This window comes from Chiloscyllium punctatum, chromosome 12, assembly GCF_047496795.1.
Source record: "Chiloscyllium punctatum isolate Juve2018m chromosome 12, sChiPun1.3, whole genome shotgun sequence".
NCBI classification, from domain to species: domain Eukaryota; kingdom Metazoa; phylum Chordata; class Chondrichthyes; order Orectolobiformes; family Hemiscylliidae; genus Chiloscyllium; species Chiloscyllium punctatum.
The window spans coordinates 22,635,926-22,661,834 of NC_092750.1; the positions used below are offsets into that span (position 1 = coordinate 22,635,926).

Sequence of the window (25,909 nt, forward strand, 5' to 3'; positions counted from 1 at the left end):
CTTCTTTAGAGTCACTGGATCCAAAATGTTAACTTTGATTTCCCTTCACAGATGCTGCCAGACTTGCTGAGCTTTTCCAGCAATTCTGCTTTGGTTTCAGATTTCCAGTATCTGCAGTTCTTTTAATTTTGTTTTTCATGCCCACATACCTTATTTATCTGGGAAATACTAGTCTTGAACGCACTCATCTCCCTGTTGTAAAATTTATTCAGATTTGGTTGCTGCTATCCAGGGGTGCTTTCTCCTGAAAATTGTCACGTTACACAATACAAGATCTTATACAAACTGCTCAGTGCTTGGCTTCAGAACATACTACTGTCAGAAATTATTCTGAAAATATTTTATGATCTCCTTATCCAGTTGCCTTTTTCAATCTTATTCAGTTTATGTGTAGATTTAAGTCACTTATAGTTATCGCTGGTCCCTTACCACAAGTACCCAATATTTCTTCTTTATACTTGAAACTACACTGTGGTTACTGCTATGGTCCTATAGACCACTTCCAAGAATAACATCTTACCCCTACTATTCCTCAAATTTCATCCAAATTGATTCCACATCTTGACCTCCTAAACTAAGGTATTCTTTAACTACTGCACCAAGTGCCACCTTTAATTCACAATGCTGGCCCTCCACTTTTATCAAGCTTCATATTCTTGAATGTACATTACCTCACAATTCTTGCTATCAACCAACTGTGCCTCCATAGTGGCTATTCGATTGTATTTATTTTAATGTGCGCTATCAATTTCTTTACTTCATTATGCATGCTGGTTGCATACTCGACCCATTATAAAAAGTGGCTAATTTTTGAGAACATCTTTTCCTTAACACCCAATGGTTAAAATCTACTCCATTGTGTTGTAAACAACAAAAACTAGGAACAGCTTTATTCATACAAAGAATAAATACTTATGGCTGCAGCAATGAATGATAGCCGGACTAATGTCTTAGTAACGTCTTTGTAAAATGCATCCAAGAGAGTTTCCTGAAACAGTGTGTGGATAGTCCAGTTAGAGGAGGCACATAAAGGACTTTGTATTGGTAAATGAGTCAGGCCAGGTGACTGACCTTTCAGTGCAAGAGCATTTTGGAAACAGTGATCACAACCTCTTAAGTTTTAAGATAGCTACGAATAATAAGAAGAATAACAATAAGTTTGTAGCAAGGGACTAAATTGGGGGATGGCAAATTTGTTCAGTATTAGTTGGGAGCTAGGGAGTGTTACTTGGGAGGAGCAGTCATCAGGCAAGTCCACATTTGACATGTGGGAATTGTTTAAAGACTTGCTGATGAAAGGTCAAGACTGGCATGTTCCAGTAAGGAGAAAGGACAAGGATTGCAAGGTACAGGACCCTGGAAAACGAGCGAGGTTATGAATTTAGTCAAAACAAAAAAAAATAGAAGCATATGTAAGGTTTAGGAAGCTAAAATTAGACAGGGCCCAGAAGGAATATAAAGAAAACAGGAAAGAACTCAATCAGGGAATTAGGAGAGCAAGAAGGAGCCATGAAATGACCTTGGCAAGTAGGGTTAAAGAGAATCCCACGGCATTCTATACAAATATTAAAAACAAGAGGATAACTAGGGAGAAGGTAGGACAACAAGGTGAAAGGAGGGAACTTGTGTTTGGAGGCAGAGGATGTGGGTGAAATCCTAAATGATTATTTTGCATCAATATTCACCCAGGAGAGGGATATAGAGGATAGTGAGATTTGTGTGCAGCATGCTAATATGCGAGGGCATTTTAAGATCAATAAAGAAGTGATGTTGGATCTCTTGAAGACAATTATGATGAATAAGTCCCCAGGGCCCAATGGTATCCCCCCCAGGTTATTGAGAGAGGCAAGAGAAAAGATTGTTGGGTTCTTGACCAAGATGGTTATATCATTATTAGCCACTGGAGAGATCCCAGAGGACTGGCGAGTAGCTGATGTTGTTCCTTTGCTCAAGCGGGGAATAGGGATAATCCAGGAAACTATAGACTGCGGAGTCTCACATCGGTGGTTGGGAAGCTACTGGAGATAATTCTTAGGGATAAGATTTACATTTGAGTAAGAATTTACATTTGAAAAAGCATGGCCTAATTAGGGACAGTCAGCATGGCTTTATGAAAGGCAGATCATGTCTTACCAATTTAACTGAATTTTTTGAAGGGGTGATGAGGGTGATCGATAAGAGTAGAGCAGTGGATCTTGTCTACATAGATTTTAGTAAGGCTTTCATCAAGATCCCTCATGGTAGGCTCATCCAGAAGAATAAACTGTATAGGATCCATGGTGACATGGCCACATGAATTCAAAATTGTCTTGCCTATAGAGGGCAAAGGGTAGTGATAAAAGGGGGTTTTTCAGGCTGGAGGTCAGTGACTAGTAGTGTTCCATAGGGATCTATACTGGGACCTCATATATATAAATGATTTGGATGTAAATATAGATGGGTAGGTTAGTAAGTTTGCAGACAATACAAAGATCGGTGAATTTGTGGATCATTTAGAAAGTGGTCAAAGGATACAGCAGGATATGGATCAGTTGCAGATATGGGCGGAGAAATGGCAGATGGAGTTTAATCATCTATTTGTGAAATGCTGCACCTTGGGTGATCAAATGTTAAGGAAAAGTATACAGTTAACGGCAGAACCCTGAAGAGCATTGATGTTCAAGTCCACAGCTCCCTGAAAGTTGCCAAGCAAGTAGATAGGATGGTAAAGAAGGCATATGGCATGCTTGCCTTTATTGGTCAGGAAATTGAGTACAAGAGTCAGGATGTCAAGTTGTAGCTTTATAAGACTTTGGTTAGGCCACACTTAGAAGGTTTACCAGGATGTTGTCTGGATTAGAGGGTATGAGCTATTAGGACAGTTATAAAAACTTGGGTGTTTTCTCTGGAGTGGCAAAGGCTGAAGGGAGACTTGATAGAAGTCTATAAAATTATGAGATGCATAGATAGGATTGGTGACCAGAACCATTTTCTCCAGAGTTGAAATGTCTAGGGGATGTGCATTTAAAGTGAGAGGTGGAAAGTTCAAAGGAGATGAGACAATTGTTTTTAAATACAGAGTGTGGAACGTGCTGCCAGGGTTGGTGAAGCAGATAGGGGCATTTAAGGGACTTTTAGGGAAGTACATGAATATACAAGGAATGGAGGGATATGGTCAAGGGCAAAAGGGATTTGTTTAATTTGGCATCATGTTTGGCACAACATTGTGGACCAAAGGACCCATTCCTGTGCTGTACTGTTCTATGTTCTACATTACCTTATGCACTTGGAAAATGTAGTTATTGGACATTGCATGAAAAGAATATGTGTATTTTATTCTTAATCCAAAAGCATTTTGTTATAAAATTAAATTTAAATTAAGCAGAAGGTGAATTATTAAAATTATGACTAGCACACACTGAAACCCCTGCTTGGCACAACGTCAGACTTTGGTACATACCTAAACAAATTAGCCCATCACCAACGTAGCCATCATGACAGGTGCATGTTCTCTCTCCTGCAGAAACCTTGGTGCAGTTGGAGTGCACTGAACAGCCACCATTATTAACCTCACAGAGGTTAATTTCTGTAAGCAGAAAACAGTAGGTTAACTTGATTTATTCTTTCCTTCCGATCATATGAACTTCAGACATGGAAAATTAACTACTTTTTGTAGTTTTTATTATCTGTCATATTGAAAAAAATTATTCTGGCCAATAACACCATCGAGAGTGAACAAGATTGTGAGAGAGAGCATGACCCAGAAAGAGAAGGAAACAGGACACGACAGAAGGAAATAGCCTATTTTCACTGTTGGCTAGCAAACATATTGCAGATGGGACACTGTTTTCTGGTCAGAGATGGAACGCATGAAAATAATAGAAAACTCACATGATTTGTTTTGGCATTCTTGGGAAAGGAATATTTGGTGTGAGCCATGATGTTGCAGAGGCTTCTGGATTTTTCAGAAGACGGGAAAGGACCATTGACTGTCACTGGATATTATGACAGTGAAATGAGGAGAATTGTGTCCACAGGAAGCCGAACATAACTTTGAACTATATTCTGCAAAGGCTTTAACACAGTGAGGTTATGCTAAAATATATAACTGCAGCATATGTTTATTGGTCATTCTAAGAAACTATTATTGGTTATCTTTTTGCACTTAGTGTGTTATTTGTCTACTGAGTAATGTTTACTCAAGTTCATTACAGTTTGTTTTAGTAAATGTCTTGAAACTTGAAATTTTGTTATGCCATTCCTTTAAATCAGCCACTAGAAATGTGAATTTTTCTTTAAAATTATTGGCCTCTGTGGAAATTATAATATCAAAAAAATGGAGGTCATCATTTGGATGTCAACATCACTTACAATTCAGAATGGGTTTGTTGGTTCGGTTTTCTACAAGTGTATTGAAAGCCAGAGGCTTATGGTTAGAATTAGAATCTGAATTAATGGCTACATGTGGCATTGCTAATGGGTAAACATAAACTAATAACACTGTATTTGAGAAATTTTACATGATGCATGATTCAGTCAGCTTCCTTTTTAAGTCAGGAAGCTGTGGTTTCATAATTCCACTCCAGAAAATTTGGCACAATGTCTTGACTGATACTCCAGCACAATACTAAGGGAATGCTGCACTGTCAGAGGTACCATTTTGAATGAGGTCCTGTCTGCCCCAATGGGTGGATGCAAAAGATCCATGGCACTATTTCAAAAAGAATCTGGATCTCTTCCTGCTGCTCTCATTAACATTTGCTCCCCAAATCAGCACCATTTTAGAAAAGGCAGAAAATCTACTCATGAATCACAATTCTTATCTGTGGGATCCTGCTATGTAAAATGTGGTAGTCGTGTTTAAAACTTTAGAGCAGTCACTGCATTTTTTTTTTATATAGATATTTTTATTGAAAATTCAACATGTTTTTACAAGTTTACAAAAGAAAAATAAAAAACCCCAAGTATAAACATTGATATACAATTATATCTTAAATAAATAATAACGAAAATCTATCAAACAGAAAAAACGAAATACCGAAAAAAAAACTCAACTAACTACTCATCTAACCTACAACTAACCAGAGTGTATGATTAAATCTCTTACATTATTCAAGAGAGAAAAATAAATGATGGATAACACAGAAATTGAGTAGTGAGATACATGCTCGGAATGTGTTAACATCAGATCATAACAAAACACGTATTCGTGCGGGATTCCTCTCCCAAGGGACCCCGGACCAGCCAGGTTCGCCATCTCAATTAAATAAAAGCCCTTTTTAGGATGGCTGAAATATCTGTATTTGGGTAATTCAAGAAGGGCTGCCATATTTTATGGAATAATTCTGTTTTTTGGTGCACCAAATTTGTAAGGAGGTCGGGGGAATATATTCCATAATTATTCTGTGCCAATTTGAAAGTCCATGAGGGCCCTCAGCCACCCAGTTTACCAGAATATTTTTCCTTGCACAGAGAGAGAGAGAATGGAAAATAATCTCTTCCCTATCATAATTTCAAGTGTTCTTTATCCAATAAGTGTGTCTCCTGTAGGAGAGCTACATCAATCCTTTCTTTCTTGAGGTTTGATAATATTTTCTTCCTTTTGATTGGTGAATTACTCCCCGTGACATTCCAGGTGCACCATTTAATCGACTGATTAACCATAATCGTCCGGGCAAGTTCAAGACCCCTTGGGAGAAGAAACCCTATCCAAAACATCCTGAGCAAAGAGCATATAAAATTCACAAAAATAAAGGCTCTTTAATACACTCAGATCACTATAGTAACAAACTATTTCTAAATAAAAAAAATATTTAAACGGAGATTTTCCCCTTGTTCCCAGGGGGCATCACTTCCTTTCCAAAAGCCCATCATATTCTCTCCCAACCAGTGCCCGACCCTTGACCCAGGCACCCCACGATAGGATAAAGAAAATTCAAATATACTACTGAGCTAGAGTTAATAATGAGTACCCTCCCCCCACCCCCACCCACACCAACACCTGGATATATTTAGTAATGTTAATACCATGTATGAACATACATAACTATAAAATTACAGTCTCAACAAATAATAATTAAATATAGCAATACAAAATAACAGGGGAAAACAACCCCGCTCCTAAAGACAGAGATAAAATAGGATAAGGTAACCACCTTCCCCCACCTATATTCACTAGGCCCCCAGGCCTATATATATATATATTAAAGAAAAGAGGAGAAAATCGCTAAGTGAAGAACAAACAAATAAACCCCTCTCCCCGGAGATAATATTAAACAGTAAGGTAATGAAAGGAAGAAAAAAAGGGGGTAAACGGGGGTGGGGGGGGGGGGGGTGGGGAAGAGCAAAACAACATCAATTAACTCTTACAATTTATCTAAGAGAGTCCAAAAATTCCTTGGCCTTCTCCGGAGTTCTGAGGTTGTACACGGACCCTTAATGGCTAAAGCGTAGCGTAGCTGGGTAGCGCAAGAAGTACTCAATGTTTAAGTCCCTTAAAAGCTTCTTTGCTTCGTCAAACGCCTTCCTCTTTCGGACCAAAGCTGGGGAGAAGTCCTGGAGTAGCACAATCTTGGATCCTTTATAAATCATTGCTTGGGGATCTTTCCCAAGATTTCCAAGAGCATCTGCTTCTCCTTGTAGCTCTGCAGCCTGAACAGGACCGGGCAGGGGCGCTGGTTCGAGCCGGGCCCATGCACTGAAACCCGGTAGGCCCATTCCACCCTTACCTGGCCTGATCCAGCTGCCAGATTTAAAAGCTGTGGAAGCCACTGCTCAAGAAACACTGTAAGCTGGCCTTTCTCTTCCCGTTCGGGAAGGCCCAGCAAACGAATATTTTTTCGAAGACCTCGATTCTTGAGGTCGTCGATGTGATTTTCTAAGGTCCGGACACGCTGTTTGAGAGTCTGGACCTGATCCACTGCCGATTCTGCTATAGTCTTGGAGGTCGCGGCCTTTAGCTCCACCCCTCCGACTCAGAGCTCGATTCCCTCGATGTCTCGGTCATGCTTTTGTAGCATGGCCGAGAGTGAATTCCATCTGCTCCGGGTCTCTTCAATGAAGGCATCGATTTTCATGTCAAGTTTGGAGATTATTTCCATGAAGCTTGCCACCATAGGTAAGTCTCCTGGGGTGGCTGCAGATGCCTCTGCTGCAGCTGGGGAGGGTGGAGGAGGGGCTCCTCCTGCTGAGAACTGCTGGCTCCTTTCCCCCTAGTCATTTTTACAGGAGACTAGCCTGTTTAAATTTAGTACTGAGCAACTAATTACATTAAGTAAAAACTATTTTAAATGATTTGGTAAGTGTGGTAGAGGCGGGTGGCCCACTTTGCGCAAGTCTTGGGAGGAACGCTATAGACTCAGAATTGCTGGGTCGCCGCCATCTTGGATCTCAGTCACTACATTTCAATATTTGTTTGGGTGTAAACTACTTTGGGATGTCCTGAGTTACGATATTGTTATAATAATGCAAACCAGTCCATCGTTTACAAGACACCAGTCAAGAGTGTGTTGGATTGCAGCACTGTTAACATTCAAGAAGCCTGACACCATTCAAGACAAATTATAGTCAGTTCTTCTCTAACTAACGGTTGTGCTCTTGTGCAATCCCACATTATAGAAAAGTTGCACTTTAGAAACAGTGCTTAAAGTGTTGGCGATATAATCAAGTTATAGCCACTACATTTTAAAAGTTCACACTTTGGAAACAACATCTCCAATTCATCAATCATGTTCCAGCAAATCCATGTTGAAGAAAAGCTTATTATAGCAGACCGACCTGTAGCCCTCATGATTGGCACCATATCTACAGAGATCCTGTCCTCAACCACAGACACTCAATAGCAGCAGTGCTTACCATCTACGAACTGCATTTTAGAAATTCAGCAAGGCTCCTTTAACAGCATCTTGTAAACAAAGGTAGTGAAGACTTGGTACACCAACAGCTGAAGGATTCCCTCAAAGACACTCTATTCAGATCCTTGGTTTTGCAGAAATGCACAGTCCATCATCTCTTAGGTAATTCCATTGGAAAGAAGTAGAATCAGAAGATAAGACAAGTTCCTTTTTATGGCATTAACTGTGGTATGGTCCGATTTTTGAAAGTTAGTGAATGGATGGATGAATAAATAAATAACAAGTGAGGCAGGTTGTTGGATAAAGGGGGGTATTGGTGAGATGAGTAAATAGGTAAGTGGCAGGCACATAGGCTGATGAGTAAGTGGTAGATGGATAAGGAGTAGATGGATAAGGTGCATAGAATGGGTAAGTAAATAGACTGGACAGATATGTGGGTAAAGGCAGTAGCTGGGTAAGTGTTCAGCTGATTAGGTAGTCAGATCTGGTGTGGATGGGCAGTCACATTGGGTTGGAATTGTTATCGGATGGTCAGGGTTGATGTTCAGATTGGGGAAGTAGTCAAACTGGCTTGGGTAAGTAGCTGGTGATGAGAATGGATAGTTGAGTCAGACTGGGGTTCGTGGCGGGTTGGTGAGTTGGGGTTGGGTCAGGGAGAGAGTGGGAAGGTCTGGTCAGTGGCTGGGAGGGTTGAATATTGTGGAGGATTATAGGGTCAGCCATGACATCACTGAATGGTGAAGCAGACTCAATAGGACAAATCACCTGCTTCTGCTTCTACATCTTATGGGTGGAGTAGGTAGTTGGGTGCTTGAGAGGGGTCATCAGGTCAGATAGTGAGAGTGCTTGGGTTGGGTCAGTTTGCGGTGAGGAGTATTTGGGTCAAAGATAGACAAGTGATTGGGAATGTAATCGGATTGTGTTGGAGAGTGGTGGTTGACTTGACGAGGTTACTCAGGCCAGATTAGAAAGGTTTGTTGCATCAGTGGTTTATTTTTGAGATTCCCTACAGTGTGGAAACCGGCCCTTCAGCCCAACAAGTCCACACTGACCCTCCGAAGTGTAACCCACCCAGTAATCCACCTAACATTACGGGCAATTTAGCATGGCCAACTCACCTGACCTGCACATCTTTGGACTGTGGGAGGAAACCAGAGTGCCCAGAGGAAATCCACGCAGACATGGGGAGAATGTGCAAGCTCCACACAGACAGTTCGAACCTGGGACCCTGGTGCTGTGAGGCAGCAGTGCTAACCATTAAGCGACCATGCTGCCCCGTTATGGTTAAATAGATTAGATTAGATTAGATTCCCTACAGTATGGAAATAGGCCCTTTGGGCCAACAAGTCCACACCAACCCTCCGAAGAGTAAACCACCCAGATCCATTCCCCTACCCTATATATACCCTTGACTAATGCACCTAACATTATGGGCAATTTAGCATGGCCAATTCATCTGACCTGCACATCTTTGGATTGTGGGAGGAAACTGGAGAAACCAGAGGAAACCCATGCAGACATAGGGAGAATGTGCAAACTCCACACAGACAGTTGCCCAAGGCGGGAATTGAACATGGGTCCCTGGCACTGTGAGGCAGCAATGCTAACCACTGAGCCACCATGTCACGTTATCTAAGGTTAGTTGGCTTAGATTAGTTTGGAGGCATAGTATGGGGTAGTCAGATCAGGTTGCGTGGGGAAAATGAATGGGATCAGATTGCAGATTATTCAGATAGTGGGATAGTCATGTTAGGGTGGGTCAGGGGTTGTTGGTAGTACATGGCAGGGGTTTAGAGGGATGAACAAGAGATCTGGAGTTAATTCGGGAATCAAAGAGTTATTGGGGTGTTGGTTGAATAGTTACCCAGGTGTTGGACGAGGTTTTAATCTTGATTTGGAGGGGCCGGTGTTGGACTGGGGAGTACGAAGTTACAAATCACACAACGCCAGGTTATAGTCCAACAGATTTATTTGGAAGCACTGGCTTTTGGAGCACTGCACTTGCATCAGATGGTTGTGTAGTATAAGATTGTAAGATACAGAATTTATAGCAAAAGTTTACAGTGTGATGCAACTGAAGTTATATATTGAAAAGTACCTGGATTGTTTGTTACATCTCTCATCTGTTAGAATGACCATGTTGGTTTCAGTGCTTTCATATGTGAATCCCAGAGCTTTTTTTTTAAAAGTTACATTCTCAAATGTACTTTAACAATAGGTGCCATGTCAGCTCAGATAATGCACTGAAGGTGTGAGGTGCCCTGTGTGAGGCTGTCTATGCCTCAATGTTCAGACTGATTCTATTTCTAAAATAGGGATTTACAGAATCTTACATAGATTCATGTAACTTTACAAAAATGTTCTGGGATTTATATATGAAAGAACTGAAACTGACATGGTCATTCTAACAGATGAGAGACTTAACAAACAATCCAGGTATTTTTCAATATCTAATTTCAGTTACATCACACTGTAAACTTCTGCTATAAATGGTGTCTTACGATCTTATACTCCACAACCACCTGATGAAGAAGCAGCGCACTGAAAGCTAGTGCTTCCAAACAAACCTGTTGGACTATAACCTGGTGTTGCATGATTTTTAAATTAGGTTTTAATCTGTCCAATATTTCTTTGGTAACTATCCAGATAAGTAACACACAGTCATTTAAAATCTCCAATTCTAACAGGATGGAAACTTCTGAGGTCCTGAACAAAGTGGAGAGGGGGTGCTACAGTGAAAAATTTGGAAAAATTGGGTGAGATGTTGAGCATAGAACATAGAAAAGTACAGCACAGAACAGGCCCTTAGGCCCACGATGTTGTGCTGAGACTTAATCCTAATGTAAAACATAGTAACTTAACCTACGCACCCCTCAACTCACTGCTATCCATGTAAATGTCCAGCAGTCGCTTAAACGTCCCCAATGACTCTGTTTCCACCGCCTGAGCTGGCAACGCATTCCATGCATTCACAACTCTCTGCGTAAAGAACCTACCTCTGCTGTCTTCTTTACACATTCCTCCTAAAATCTTCAAACTATGACTTCTCGTACCAGTCAATCCTGCCTTGGGGAAAAGTCTCTGGCTATTGACTCTTTCTAATCTTCTCATTATTTTGTACACCTCGATCAGGTCTCCTCTCTTCCTCCTTCTCTCCAGACAGAAAATTCCGAGATTATTCAACCTTTCTTCATAAGGCAAGCCCTCCAGTCCAGGCAGCATCCTGGTAAACCTTCTTTGCATCCTCTCCAAAGCCTCCGTATCTTTCCTATAGTAGGGTGACCAGAACTGCACACAATATTCCATGTGTGATTTCACCAGGGACTTGTAGAGCTATAGCAAAACATCACGGCTCTTAAACTCGATACACCATATGCTTTCTTGACAACCCTATCCACTTCAGTGGCAACTTTGAGGGATCTATGTACTTGCACACCCAGATCCCTCTGTTCCTCCACACTGCCAAGAATCCTGTCTTTAATCCTATATTCAGCATCACTTTGCATTTATCCAGGTTGAACTCCATCTGCCATTTCTCAGCCCAGCTCTGCATCCTGTCTTTTATGTCGTGCTGCAGCCTACAGTAGCCCTCTATACTATCAATGACACCTCCAACCTTTGTGTCATCTGCAAATGTACTAACCCACCCCTCAACCTCCTTATCCAAGTCATTTATAAAAACTACAAAGAGCAGAGGCCCAAGAACCCCAGTGCGGGACCCCACTCAAGACTGTCTTCCAGGCAGAATACTTTCCACCTACAACCACTCTCTGCCTTCTGTCAGCCAACCAATTCTGAACCCAGATAGCCAAATCTCCCTGTATCCCATACTTCTTGACTTTATGACTGAGCCTACCATGGGGAACCCTATCAAATGCCTGGCTGAAGTGCTGAAGTCTATATACACCACATCCACTGCTTGACCGTCGTCGACCTGTCTTGACACCTTCTCAAAGAACTCAATACGATTTGTGAGGCATGACCTGCCACTCGCTAAGCCATACTGACTGCCTTTAAGCACACTATGCTTTGCCAAATGGTCATAAATCCTATCCCTCAGAATTCTTTCCGAAACTTTGCTGACCACAGACATGAGACTGACTGGTCTGTAATTGCCAGGGATTTCCCTATTACCTTTCTTGAAAAGTGGAACAACATTCGCCTCCTTCCAATTTTCCAGTACGATTACCGAGGAGAGTGAGGAGGCAAATATCCTCGCCAGCGGCTTAGCAACCTCCTTTCTCGTTTCCCGGAGCAGCCTGGGATAAATCTGGTCTGGCCCTGAGGACTTATCAAGCTTAGTGTTTTCTAGCATTTATAGCACATCAACTTCATTAATCTTTATCTGGCCAAGGCTGTATCCCAGCTCCTCTAAGTTTTCATTTGCAACAAGTTCCCTTTCCTTGCTGAAAACCGAAGCAAAAAACTCATTTAGGGCTTCCCCTATCTGTTCGGACTCCACGCACAAGTTCCCTCCACTAGCCCTGATCGGCCCAACCTTCTCCCTGATCATGCTCTTATTCCTCATGTATGAGTAAAATGCCTTTGGGTTATCTCTAATCCTTCTTGCCAAGCCTTTCTTGTGCCCCTTCCTGGCTCTCCTCAGCCCATTTCTGAGCTCCTTTCTAGCTAGCCTGTAATCCTCTAAAGCTGTGCTAGATCCTTGCTTCCTCCACCTTACGTAAACTGCCTTCTTCCTTTTGACAAGAAACTCCCCTGTTCTCGTCATCTAAGGTTCCTTAATCTTACCCCTTCTTCCCTGTTTCAGAGGAAACAATTTGTGCATCACTCACAACAACTGCTCCTTAAATAGTCTCCACATGTCTGCTATGCCCTTTCTGTGGAACAATTGCTCCCAGTCTATACTTCCCAATTCCTGTCTGATACCGTCATAGTTTCCTCTTCCCCAATTAAATATCTTCCCTTGGTAACTACACCTTTCACTCTCCAAGGCTAAATGTGAGGCAATTGTGATCACTTTCACCAAAGCGCTCTCCCACCTTGAGATCTGACACCTGTTCTGGCTCGTTGCCGAGCACCAAATCCAAAATGGCCTCTCCCTCGTTGGTCTGTCTACATACTGAGTAAGGAAACCTTCCTGAACACACCTGACAAAACCAGCTCCATCCAAACCATCTGCACTTAGGAGGTTCCAGTCGATATTCGGAAAGTTGAAATCACTCATAACAACAACCCTGCTACTTTTGCATTTTTCCAGAATCTGCCTGCCTATGAGATCTTCAATCTCTCTACTGCTATTAGGTGACCTGTAGAAAACGCCCAGTGTGGTGACTCAGTAGACAAACCTTCCTCAACAACCTTCATTTCTGTAGCTGTGATACACTCTCTGATTAGCAATGCTACTCCCCCTCCTCTTTTTCCACCCTCCCTGTTCTTTTTAAACGTTCTAAACCCTGGAACATCAAGCAACCATCCCTGCCCCAGTGAAACCCATGTCTCTGTTATGGCCACAACATCGTAGCAAGGTCCTTCTTAACTACAACAACAAGCTGTATTTTCCAACCAAATCTTGAGATATGATTCTCACTAGTGAGTGGCGAGAGGCCTATTAACAGGTATTGTCACTCCTCAATATTACCTCATATGTCCTCATTAATATACATACTCCCATTCCCACCAAATAGAAAGTAGATGCGAAGAATTCCTGTTGTGAAAGTCCGAGGCTTCATTCCAGACAGAGTGAGCCACATAACCCAAGAATGCTGTGCTCTGCACAGCTGGAGAAGGCAGGGAGGGGATGTGATGATGCTGATGAACTGGGAATGTTGGGAGAAAGAGAATTAGGACATTGACCAGGAGGGGCAACACCTTATGCATGATTGTGCACAGCAGTGTCGAGTGCAACAAACCAGAAAGGACTTTTGTAACACCTGGTTAATTCGATGAGAACTGGGTGCTGTGATTATTCATTAATTGTAAAACTATTTGTACTTGACTTGCAAGCAATGTTCCCTGTAATCTGTGTGGCTGTATACACAGCCATTCTGACATTTCACACACGCTGATGGGGATTGCAGCAGGTTCCTAAAGTCATACCGCACACAGACCTCTGAGATCTGAGCAGAAGTAAAACAAATATTAGAAGGAATGCTACGTGTAAACAGATTACTTTGGTTCCAAGAGGCAAATGCAACTCCTGATTGATCATAGAGTCATACAGATGTACAGCACGGAAACAGACCTTTCGGTCCAACTCGTCCATGCCGACCACATATCCCAACCCAATCTAGTTCAACCTCCCAGTAACCGGCCCATATCACTCCAAACCCTTCCTATTCATATACCCATCCAAATGCCTCTTAAATGTTGCAATTGTACCAGTCTCCACCACTTCCTCTGGCAGCTCATTCCACACACGTACCACTCTCTGCGTGAAAACATTGCCCCTTAGGTCTCTTTTATATCTTTCCCCTCTCATCCTAAACTTATGCCCTCTAGTTCTGGACTCCCCCACCCCAGGGAAAAGACTTTGTCTATTTATCCTATCCATGCCCCTCATGATTTTGTAAACCTCTATAAGGTCACCCCTCAGCCTACACGTTCCAGGGAAAACAGCCCTGGCTTATTCAACCTCTCCCTGTAGCTCAAATCCTCTAACCCTGGCAACATCCTTGTAAATCTTTTCTAAACCTTTTCAAGTTTCACAACATCATTCCGATAGGAAGGAGACCAGAATTGCATGCAATATTCCAACGGTGGCCTAACCAATGTCCTGTGCAGCTGCAGCATGACCTCCCAACTCCTGTACTTGATACTCTGACATATAAAGGAAAGCATACCAAATGCCTTCTTCACTATCCTATCTACCTGCAACTCCACTCTTAAGGAACTATGAACCTGCACTCCAAGGTCTCTTTGTTCAGCAACATTCCCTAGGACCTTTCCATTAAGTGTATAAGTCCTGCTAAGATTTACTTTCCCAAAATGCAGCACCTTGCATTTATCTGAATTAAACTCCATCTGCCACTTCTCAGCCCATTGGCTCATCTGATTAAGATCCTGTTGTAATCTGAGGTAACCTTTTTCGCTGTCCATAATTTTGGTGTCATCTGCAAACTTACTAACTATACCTCTTATGCTCGCATCCAAATCATTTATATAAATGAGGAAAAGTTGTGGACCCAGCACCGATCCTTGTGGCACTCCACTGGTCACAGGCCTCCAGACTAAAAAACAACCCTCCACTACCACCCTCTGTATTCTACTTTTGAGCCTGTTCTGTATCCATATAGCTAGTTCTCCCTGTATTCCATGAGATCTAATCTTGCTAACCAGTCTCCCATGGGGAACCTTGTTGAACGCCTGACGGAAGTCCAGATAGATCACATCTACCACTCTGCTCTCATCAATCCTCTGTTACTTCTTCAAAAAACTCAATCAAGCTTGTGAGACATGATTTTCCATGCATAAAGCCATGTTGACTATCCCTAATCAGTCCTTGCCTTTCCAAATACATGCAAATCCTGTCCCTCAGGATTCACTACAACAACTTGCCCACTACCAACATCAGGCTCACTGGTCTATAGTTCCCTGGCTTGTCCTAACTACCTTTCATAAATAGTGGCACCACGTTAGCCAACCTCCAGTCTTCCTGCACCTCACCTGTGGCTATTGTTGATACCCATATCTCAGTAAGAGGCCCAGAAATCATTTCCCTAGCTTCCCACAGAGTTCTAGGGTACACCTGATCAGGTCCTGGGGATTTATCCACTTTTATGTGTTTGAAGACATCCAGCACTTTCTCCTCTGTAATATGGACATTTTTCAAGATGTCATCATCTATTTCTCTACTTTCTATATCTTCCATGTCCTTTTCCACAGTAAACACTGATGCAAAATACTTGTTTAGTATCTGCCCCATCTCCTGCGGCTCCACACAAAGGCCACCTTGCTGATCTTTGAGGGGCCCTTTTCTCTCCCTCGTTACCCTTTTGTCCTTAATGTATTTGTAAAAACTCTTTGGATGCTTCTTAACACTATTTGCCAAAGCTATCTCATGTCCCCTTTTTGCCCTCCTGATTTCTTCCTTAAGTATACTTCTACTGCCCTTATACTCTGCCAAGGATTCACTCGATCTATCCTGTCTATACCTGACACATACTTCCTTCTTTTTCTTAACTAAGCCCTCAATTTCTTTAGTCATCCAGCATTCCCTATAACTACCAGCCTTTCTTTTTACCCTAACAGGAAAGATACTTTCTCTGGACTCCTGTTATCTCATTTCTGAAGGCCTCCCATTTTCCAGCTGTCCCTTTACCTGCTAACATCTGCACCAAATCAGCTTTTGAAATTTCTTGCCTAATTGGCCTTCCTCCAATTTAGAACTGCAACCTTTAGATCTGGTCTACCCTCTTCCATCACCATTTTGAAACTAATAGAATTATGGTCATTGGCCCCAAAGTCGATTGGTTTCTGTATGCTTTTGTTGTTGGATAAATAAGGCTGAGTGTTTTGACCCTTCAAAATCTTCACTGCATGTGTTTGTCTCAGATTGAATAATGACAAAACTGAACAACAATCAGAGTGAAGAATAGTCACACTGGACACAAATTCTGTTTTTCTCTCTCCACAGATGCCTGCTGATTTTCTCCAGTATTTTGTGTTAGTTCTGTTTATGAGGGGAGTTTGGGACAATCATACAAGAAAGCTCAAACAGCTTCATAGAGAGAAACCCTCTGTCATTTTCGTTATGTTTCACACTCAGTCAAAATATGGGAAGATTCAGCCCTCAGACTGGAGGCACCTGTGGCCAGTCCCAGGGAGCAGAGGAATTGTGCAAAGGATGTTAAAACATCCTGAATAATTCCTGCATAGGTCCTTATGCCGGTATTTCCATAGTGTCACCAAGGTACATCTTCAATCACATAATAATCTGGAGACCAGAAGACTTGTCCCACTGACTTTTAAAGATACTTTTATCTATGAATACACACAGCTGATAATGCCAGTAGAATTTTAGGACCAGACTGTGCTTGAACACTAAACTTCCTCTATATACTGTCATACTGCTGTATTGTAACCTCACAACTATTTATCCCCCTCAGCAACATCACTAAAATAGATCATCTGGTCATCTTTGCATTGCTGTTTATAGGATCTCACCAAGTACAAGTTGGCTGCTGCTTTTACTTCAGAGCAACAGTGAAAACACTCTAAAAAGTATTTAATTGGTTGCAAAGAGCTGAGGTTATGAAAGGTGCTATTAAGTTTAACACATTTGTCAGACACATTTTCCTTGTTTGAATTTATACAAGGGACAATGACTTTCCCTGTGACAGCGGGTTGCGTGGTCATACCTGAGCAGTATGTTCCATTTCCAGTATATCCAGCAGAACAGATGCAGGAGGCCAGAGAGTCTGGTGATCCTGGAAGGCAACTGGAACAAAGAGGCACTCAGCTTGATTTTTTTTAAAAAAGTTGACAGTTTTCACATGTTACTTTACTTATTGATTTCCATCATTGATTAGAATTTATTTTATCAAAGCATTTTTATTTTGTTTCCATGATTCTGTACCAGGACATGCACTCTGTGTGGTAGGTACCTAAGAAATAAAACCCATAACATGCCTAGAGGTTTTGTCCAAAACATGCTGTGATGCAAACATTATAGGAATATTACCTCACTGTTGCCCCCATAAAGAATCAATATCTGCATGAAACTTAACATTAATATCTAAACTTGAGCCCCCACTCCAACTTGCAAAAGAAGAAAAACACTGGAAGAATAGTTACTTCATTCATTCCAACAGCCAAGCTCTAACAAAATTCAAAGTTAACTTTGTTTCACTTACTTAGCATTGGGATGGCAAGTGCCATTGCAGTAATCATTTACAATTCCTGAAAAAGAAAAATACTGTGGCATTAAGTCATAATTCATTTTCCATTTGGAATGCGAGGAGAAATTTATTGAACTGCATATTAACCTGATTGTTCTTTCAAAGTGTCACAAATTCTGTTAGATAGGAATGTAGTCTGGAATTTTAGATTTTCTTTCAGCAATAAAGAGAATAGGAAAAGCACTAATGTTTCATATTGCTGACAAACTCTAAGGATTATACGACTATGGATTAATGTAGGGCTTTCCCAGTAAGGAACACAGTCTGATATAAGGAAGGATTCACCGAAGTCAGACAGATGCTGAGTGACTACACCTAGGAATTTCGTTTAAAGTGGAGAATTCACTGGTAAATCTTTTTCAAGTCCAATTTGAGAGTAAAAATCAGACTCAGACCCAGAATCAGCAGCCTTTCAGTAAATTAAAATCCCAATGAAATAGGCGTTTGCCTGATAGTCACAGTATTCTCTTGCCTGAATGGAGGTGCTGATTACTACAGCAGGAAGTAAAGCTAAAAGGTGACTCATCAAACCTCCTGAAAGCAAAGAGCTTTTTTTAAAGTTGTATTGTCAACACTGAATGTGAGAGCAACTTCGGCTGGGTGAGATAAAGGCCAAGTGAGTATATCTAGTAATATCATCCAAAGTGGGAATTCACTGCACAGGGAGAAAAAGGTTATTGCAAGAAGTCTCCAGATTGAAAGGTAAGCAGGAGAAGTTTAAAAAGCATAGATAGAGAGATTCGCCTGAAAATGATACCACAACATGACAAGTATAAGAAAAGCAGCTGACTGGTAATCAACTTGGTCAATATTTCTAGTCTTTCAAGTAAAAATGAGGTATATAGTCTGTGCTTGAATCTCTAGCCTTTGTTCTCTTTTTCTTAAAACTAGCTTGTTAAGTACAAATGGGCAGAGAAATCAGGAACTGAGCGAACAGTATAATCGGGATTAATATTGTTATGTGTAACCATGAGTATGAGCATCAAATACTGTTGCTTGCCCCTTGCCAGAGTGGAGGAAATCTCCTCAGGGCTACAAGGGTACTGGAGGGGAGGAACCTAACAGTCATCCATGTTGGAACTAATGACATTGATCGGACCATAAAGGAAGTTCTGCCAAACATATGGGAGCTAAATTACTAAGCAAAATGCCCAATGTAATAATAAAAGGATTGTTACCCAGGACACCTGAACTACGACACAATAAATAATGTCATGGAGTTAAATGCATGGCTCAAGGTGATAGGCCTCACCTGAACCATGCTGGGACCAATCCTCTAGTGAATGGAGACTGGAGTCTAAACTAAATAGAAGGGTGGGTTCTGGAGAAGGGGTAGGCTCACAATCCTAAAGGATATGACAACATTGCAGGGCAGCTATTTAAGTAATGATATTGTGATAACCTCAATAAGGCCCATGGGGAAAGACTATCCTCAACCTTGGGTGAGCCCCAAACCACAGAGCCAAGTCCTCAGTGGATAATATTCATGCCTCTTGTTTGCTGCCAAGGAAGGGTGATTGAAGTAGGAGTCGCTAGGTTCCAGAACTGGATGTGAAATTTCTCCACAATATAGTGAGAACCAAGAATGTCCATGCTCCACCTGTGGTTGTAGAGTTTGCCCCAGACAAGGCTACTAAAATAAGTGAAACACATACTGTCCAAATCAAAGAGTAAAGCCACCTCAAGATAGGGTTTTGCAAATACATCAGCCCAACGAATTGATAAAATTGTCTCACTGCTTCCAAGTTGGCCCCAAATAAGATAAAACTCCAGGTAAATGGCCATCCCCTGGACATGAAGGCAGACACAGTTGCTACTGTATTTATTTCTGGGGAGCAAACCTTTAGGAAACTCCAATGAGGCATCTTGCCTACAAGCAGGTGAGTTACCAAGGCTAGATTGGTCACGTACACTAGGAGTCCTTGTATGTTATTGGGACCACTGTAACCTGAGTTACACATGGACAAGAGTCTCCCCTTATTGGTTGTGCAAGAACCTGGTCCCAACCTTTCGGAAAGGGACTGGCTAGAGAAACTCCACCTGGATTGGCAACAGATCTTTAAATGGATACTGGTGACCAATGTGAAGTCATTGGGAAGTATCTCAAAGTGTTGCAAGAGAGTCTCAGGAAGATAAAAAGTGTTGGGGCCAAGAGCCATATAGATCCAGAGGCCCGATCTAAATACTTAAAGACACATCAGGTCCCCTATGCCCTACATGCAAAAGTAAAGGCCAAATTGGAATGGCTAGAGAAATTTGGCAACATGCAGCAGTGAAATTTGCTGCATGGGTTCCCATTTTAAAATCTGAGGACTCAGTCAGTCTCTGTGGGGATTATATGTTGAAGATCAACAGAATGTCTGCCTAGACAGATACCCTATGTCATGCACAGAAGACTTGTATGTGATGCTGGCTGGTGGAGTGAGGGGGTCACATATTTTCCTACTTGAATATGAGCCACAACCACCTCCAACTGGAGATAAGGTGTCACCCAGCAAGTACATCTTACAAATACTGTATGAGCAATCACTTGTCTTTTGGGATGTTTTTGGCTGGTGCCATTTTCAAGGGGTGATAGAGAACATCCTTCAATGGGTACTCAGAATGCAGTCTATCTGGATGATGCTTTAATCTAAGGAGCTACTGAAAAGAAGCTTTTAGATAGTTTACAGGAGGTTTTGTGGCGTTTCTCTGCAACTTGCATCAGCTAAAAAAGGAGAAATGTGTGTTCCAGGTAAACCTCAGGTACAGGGTTGAGAAGGATAGAAGGGGAAGGCCATAAAAAAAAGAGCTTAGGCTCCAAGGAACACAGAGTTGAAGTCTTTCCCAGGTTCATAAATTACTGACAAATTCATACTTAATCTGGTGGCTCTGCTAGTACCCCTTTATGCTCTGCTTAAAAAAAAGGTCAGAAATGGTCATGGCAAATGCTAAAAGAGAAAGCCTTTGCAAATGTCAAACAACCACTGTCAATAAATTTATTAGCTCATTATGACCCCTGAGATCACTCATTGTAACCAGTGACACCTCCCCCTATGGGATAGAGGTGGTATTATCACATCATTGGGACAATGGGACAGAAATCCAATCACATATGCACCATAAATTTTGGCTGACACAGAAAGGAAATATGTCCAGATTAAAAAAGAAAACCTGGCTGTGGTATTGGCAGGGAAAATGTTCCACCAGTATGTCTATAGTCAGCAGTTCATCACAGTAACTGATCACTAAGTTTGTATACTCCTGAACATGTAGTATCTAATATTTACCCACCTTTGATCTCCTTGCAAACCCAAGTCTTTGTAATGGTTACAAATTCATATCCATTAATCACAATTTATGCCATTAATTTATTATTTCTGAATATTAACTTTTGAAAGAGGAGACAGAATGGAAAGGGCAGTGGGTTAGTTTTGTTAGTACAAGATGAAAAAAGCACAATAGTAAGAAATGATCCTGGACTGGAAGATGTAGAATCCATATGGGTGGAGATAAGGAATAGCAAAGGCAAGATCCCTCTGGTGCAAGTGGTCCATAGGCTTCCTAACATTGGCTATACTGTAGGCCATATAATAATCTAGGAGATAGTGAAATATGTAAAAAAGGCAGTACATTAATCACAGGTGATGTTAATCTTCACTTAGATTCAACTAGAAAACAATTACTCTGGGTCTGTAATGAGGAAGATTTAATAAATGATCTCAGAATAAAAGATACTTTGGAAAAAACCAATGGGGACTAGAATATGACAGAATTTAACATTCATAGAAACAGGAGGGGGTCATTCAGCCCCTCAACCCTGCTCCACCACTCAATAAGATCATGGCTGACCTGTGGCCAAACTCCATTTGCCTGCCTTAGGCCCATCTCCCTTGATATCCTTGCTAATTGAAAATTTGTCTATCTCAGATTTAAATTTAACAATTGAATTAGCATCAATTGTCATTTGAAGAAGTGTTCCAAACTTCCACTACTTTTTGCACAAAGAAGTGCTTTCTAACATCTCTCCTGAATGGCCTCGCCCAAATTCTTAGAATATGCCCCTGGTTCTAGAATCTTCAACTGTGGAAATAGTTTATTATCTATCCTGTCTTTCCCCATTTAAATCCTAAAGACCTCGATTAGATCACCCCTTAACCTTCTAAATTCTAGTGAATAAAAGCCTAGTTTGTCTAAGATCTCCTCATAACATAACTCCTAAAGTTAGGGTGTCATCCATGTAAGACTTTGTTGAACTCTCTCCATGATCAAGCATTCTTCCTAAAGTGTGCTGCCCAGATCTGCTCACAGTATTCCAAGTGGGATCTCTAATGAGATCTGTATAAATGAAGCAGAACACCTGCATCCTTACACTCCAGCTGTTTAGATATGAAAGCCAGCGTTTTATTAGCCTTCTTGACTATTTTTTGCACCTGTTCATAGTATTTTAAAGAACTATGCAGCTGAACCCCCAAATCTCACTGTATTTAAAATTGTGCCTTCTAAAAACATCCCCTGATCTATCCTTTTTTGGTCTGAAATGACTAACCTCACACTTGCATACATTAAAATCTATGTGCTAGATTCACTTAATCTATCAATGTCCTGTTACAACCTTATGCTGTTGTCAACACTTAATACAATGCTGCCCAATTTTGCATTTTCAGCAAATTTAGATAGTTGACTTTTTATGCCGTTAACCAAATCATTAATGAACATTGTGAATAACTGAGGCCCCACCAGAGATCCCTGGATGCCATCACTCGTCACACTCTGCCAATTATGAGTTTTAATCAATATTCCAACCTAACAAAGTAAATATGGAGGATTTGTTTCCCTATGCGGAAGAGTCCAGGACCGTAATCCCGGAGTAAGGGATCACCTGTTTAAAACAGAGATGAGGAGGAATTTTCTCCGCTCAGTGGATCTGAGAGTCTGTGGGTTATCTGACCAGCTATCATCTCATTGAAAGGTGAAATGGGTTCAATGGTCCAAAGGGGCTGCTTATGCTCCAAAGCTTTATGATCTTATGGTTTATCATTTTAAGTCAGGTTAAAGTGCTGCAAACTAATAAGAGTCACTTTCTGAAAAAAAATCAAATCTGTAGGTTTTACAAATGTAATAAGCATAATCGCACACATCAGCACAATAGATCTAACAGTGAATAGTTCACTATGGAAATGAGTTAATCACTGAGTAGAATCTCTGTAGTAATTTAACTTTGATCCGTAGAGAAACAAAACATTTCAGGGAAAGATCACAACAGAAGATTCTAGTAAGCCAAGATAAATGCAACCCAAGAGAGTGTGAGGTCACAGACGGTTCAAAGAAAAAGGTAACAAATGGTTACAAGTATTAAAAGTAACAAGTTGCTGGAAAAGTGCAGCAGGTCAGGCAGCATCCAAGGAGCAGGAGAATCGACGTTTCAGGCATGAGCCCTTCTTCAGGACGTCGATTCTCCTGCTCCTTGGATGCTGCCTGACCTGCTGCGCTTTTCCAGCAACACATTTTCAGCTCTGATCTCCAGCATATGCAGTCCTCACTTTCTCTTAAAAGTAACAAGTGTCATAGATATTACATATCCAGCATCAAGTGCATTTAGGTCCAAAATATAAACTCACAATCGGCAGTGAAAATGACAGTGATCATCCTTAGTCTCATTGTCAGGCATCAAAGCAAATGTGAGTCATACAACCATCAGAATCACAACAAGCCAACAAACAATTATATCACATTTTTTGTCAACATGTCCAAGAAAGCATTATTCCTTTCAGATAAGATTATATTATTATTAGACTAGATTACATTGATAGCATTTTATCTGTATTTTATAGATTCTAAAAATGTATTACAATGTATACTTAGAAACTAGAATATATATATCACACACACTTGTTTAGATTTAACATTTAAAATAATATGTTTCACTTACCAACATCACAATTAATGCCTCTCCAACTCTTGAAGCAGTTACAAGTTCCGTCACCATTAAGTCCATCGTTACACTTCCCATTTACACACAGGCATTCTAAATCCATACAAATAAACACACTGTTAATATAATTGTACAATGGTAAAACAAAGGAAGCTAACATCCTGAACATCTATGCTGTTAGAAGAGGCAATGAACTGTCATCGGACCTTTTCTCTTAGAAATAAAGAAAAGCATTTGGGCAAGTCATCATCTGAATTGCTGACATATCTCCCAGCAATTTTTTAAAGAAAGCTATAAATTGGCAAAACCAAAATGATTTTAAGATCACCAAAATAAGTTCATAAAGGAAGAGACCTGGTGCACACACAGAAGACAGGCAATCAGAAAGAATGGATCTTTATCAGGTTGGAAAAGGGTAATGGGTAAAGTGCCATAAGGATCAGTCCTAGGCACTTGCTCACTTCTTAACTATATTAATGACTCAGAGGAGGGGGAAGAGTGCAATATATCCAAATCTACTCAAAGAATCTTCAAGAAGATATCGATAGATTGAGTGAATGGGCAAAACATAGCAGATGGAGTTTAACGCAGGGCAGTGTGAGGTCCCAGACTTTTGTAGAAAGAATCACAAATCTGAGTATTAGTTAAATGGAGAGAGACTGAAAAATGCAGCACCTAGGGATCTGTGTGTTCTTATTCATGAAACACAAAAAGTTAGCAATGTAGGTGCAGTAGCTAATTAAGAATGTAAATGTAATTTTGGCCTTTATTGCTAGGGTGGTGGAGTTTAAAAATAGGGAAGTCTGTTACAACTGAACAAGGGGTCTGTGCTGCCATATCTGGAGTATGGTGTACAGTTTTGATGCCTGTATTTAAGAAAAAGTGTATTGACATTGGAGACAGTTTAAGACAGATTCATTCGGTTGATTCCTGGAATGAAGAGTTGATGCATCAAGAACAACTAAACAGATTCAGCCTTTACTCATCTGAGTTGAAAAGAATGATAAGTGATCTTGTTGAATTATGCAAGATTCTGAGGGGGCTTGACAGGGTAGATGTTGAGAAGATGTTTCCACTAATGGGTGAATCTTGAACTAGGGGACATAGTTACAGAATAAAGAGAAATTCATTTAAAACTGAGATGTAGCAGAATTCCTTCTCCCAGAGGATGGAAAATGTGTGAAATTATCTGTCTCAGACTCCTTGAGGCTAGATCACTGCAAGTTTCTAGTGGAAGTTGATGGGTTTTTGAAATACTGGAGAGTTGAAGACCACAAGAGCTGGAATGAAAGAGGAATTGAGGCCTAGGGCAGATCAGCCATGATCATATAGAATGGCAGGGCAGGACTGAGGGCTGAATGGCCTTCTCCTGCTATTTCTTATTTCTATTGTTCAATGTCAGCACAACTTATCAGTTTATGTAAAACAAATGCCATGCGTACATTGGAAAAGCACTCCTCTACAGTGGTAAAATATTACCACCATATAAGATATTATCACTTTTAAAATTTGGATTATTTAAAAAGAGGCAGATGGATTTTGGCTTCAATTCTGTGAAAGCTTTTTTTAAAAAAAAGATCAAAAAATCATTTGGAATGGTGACAAATACAGCTTTTTCAAGGAAGTATGGGTTCAAGTCCCTAGAAGAATACTAATAGTCATAAATGTTTAAGCTGCTGAATTTATGACAGACAGAGAAAATAGACTAGGAGTCAACTAGTTTAGCTGTAACTTCTGTTGTGAAGGAATTTAGTTTGTGAAGTCTCCACTGTGTGACAATTTCTCAAGAAGCTTTCAAATTTTCAGAATCAAAAGTACATTTAAGCCACTGGACTGAAAGGATTGGAAATAAGTATTAAATAAGTATTAGGTTGACCAAAATGAAAACTGAAATGAGTTAGAGAATGCAATAAGTTAAAGAGTTGAAATAGGAGTGATATTTCTGTGAGATTGAGTAACTGCAATGGATATTGGTGGGATGGAAGTTGAAACCTTGCCTTGTTAGTTTAGAAAGATTTAAACATAAACATGTGATGTATATACATTCTTTTGTGTAATAAATAGCATTTTGTGTTCTTATAATTTTGCGTTGTGTTTTCCAATGGACACCATGGCCTTGTCTAACAGTGAGCTGATAAGCAACATGAAAACATTTTTAACTGTTCAAATTTCTAGACCAAAGCTTCAAACCAAAACAACAGCATGACTGAAACAATGAAAAAAATTAATATTTGAATTTCTGTGAAACTTTCTGCTGATCAGGATGACAATGTGTCATGTTACCTATATTGATAATAGCATTAACT

At 40.6% G+C, this 25,909-nt stretch overlaps 1 protein-coding gene across 2 annotated transcripts in view; it reads right to left on the reverse strand.

The window, feature by feature from the left end:
- stab1 (stabilin 1) overlaps positions 1–25,909 on the reverse strand; it is a 282,900-nt gene that overhangs the window by 86,029 nt on the left and 170,962 nt on the right. For both annotated transcript variants that reach the window (XM_072582082.1, XM_072582081.1), the window contains exons 39-42: positions 23,601–23,696; positions 17,645–17,690; positions 17,150–17,229; positions 3,440–3,565 (exon numbers count right to left, since the gene is read on the reverse strand). In XM_072582082.1, coding sequence (XP_072438183.1) covers positions 3,440–3,565; positions 17,150–17,229; positions 17,645–17,690; positions 23,601–23,696 — 348 coding nt within the window. The remainder of the gene's footprint in view (positions 1–3,439; positions 3,566–17,149; positions 17,230–17,644; positions 17,691–23,600; positions 23,697–25,909) is intronic.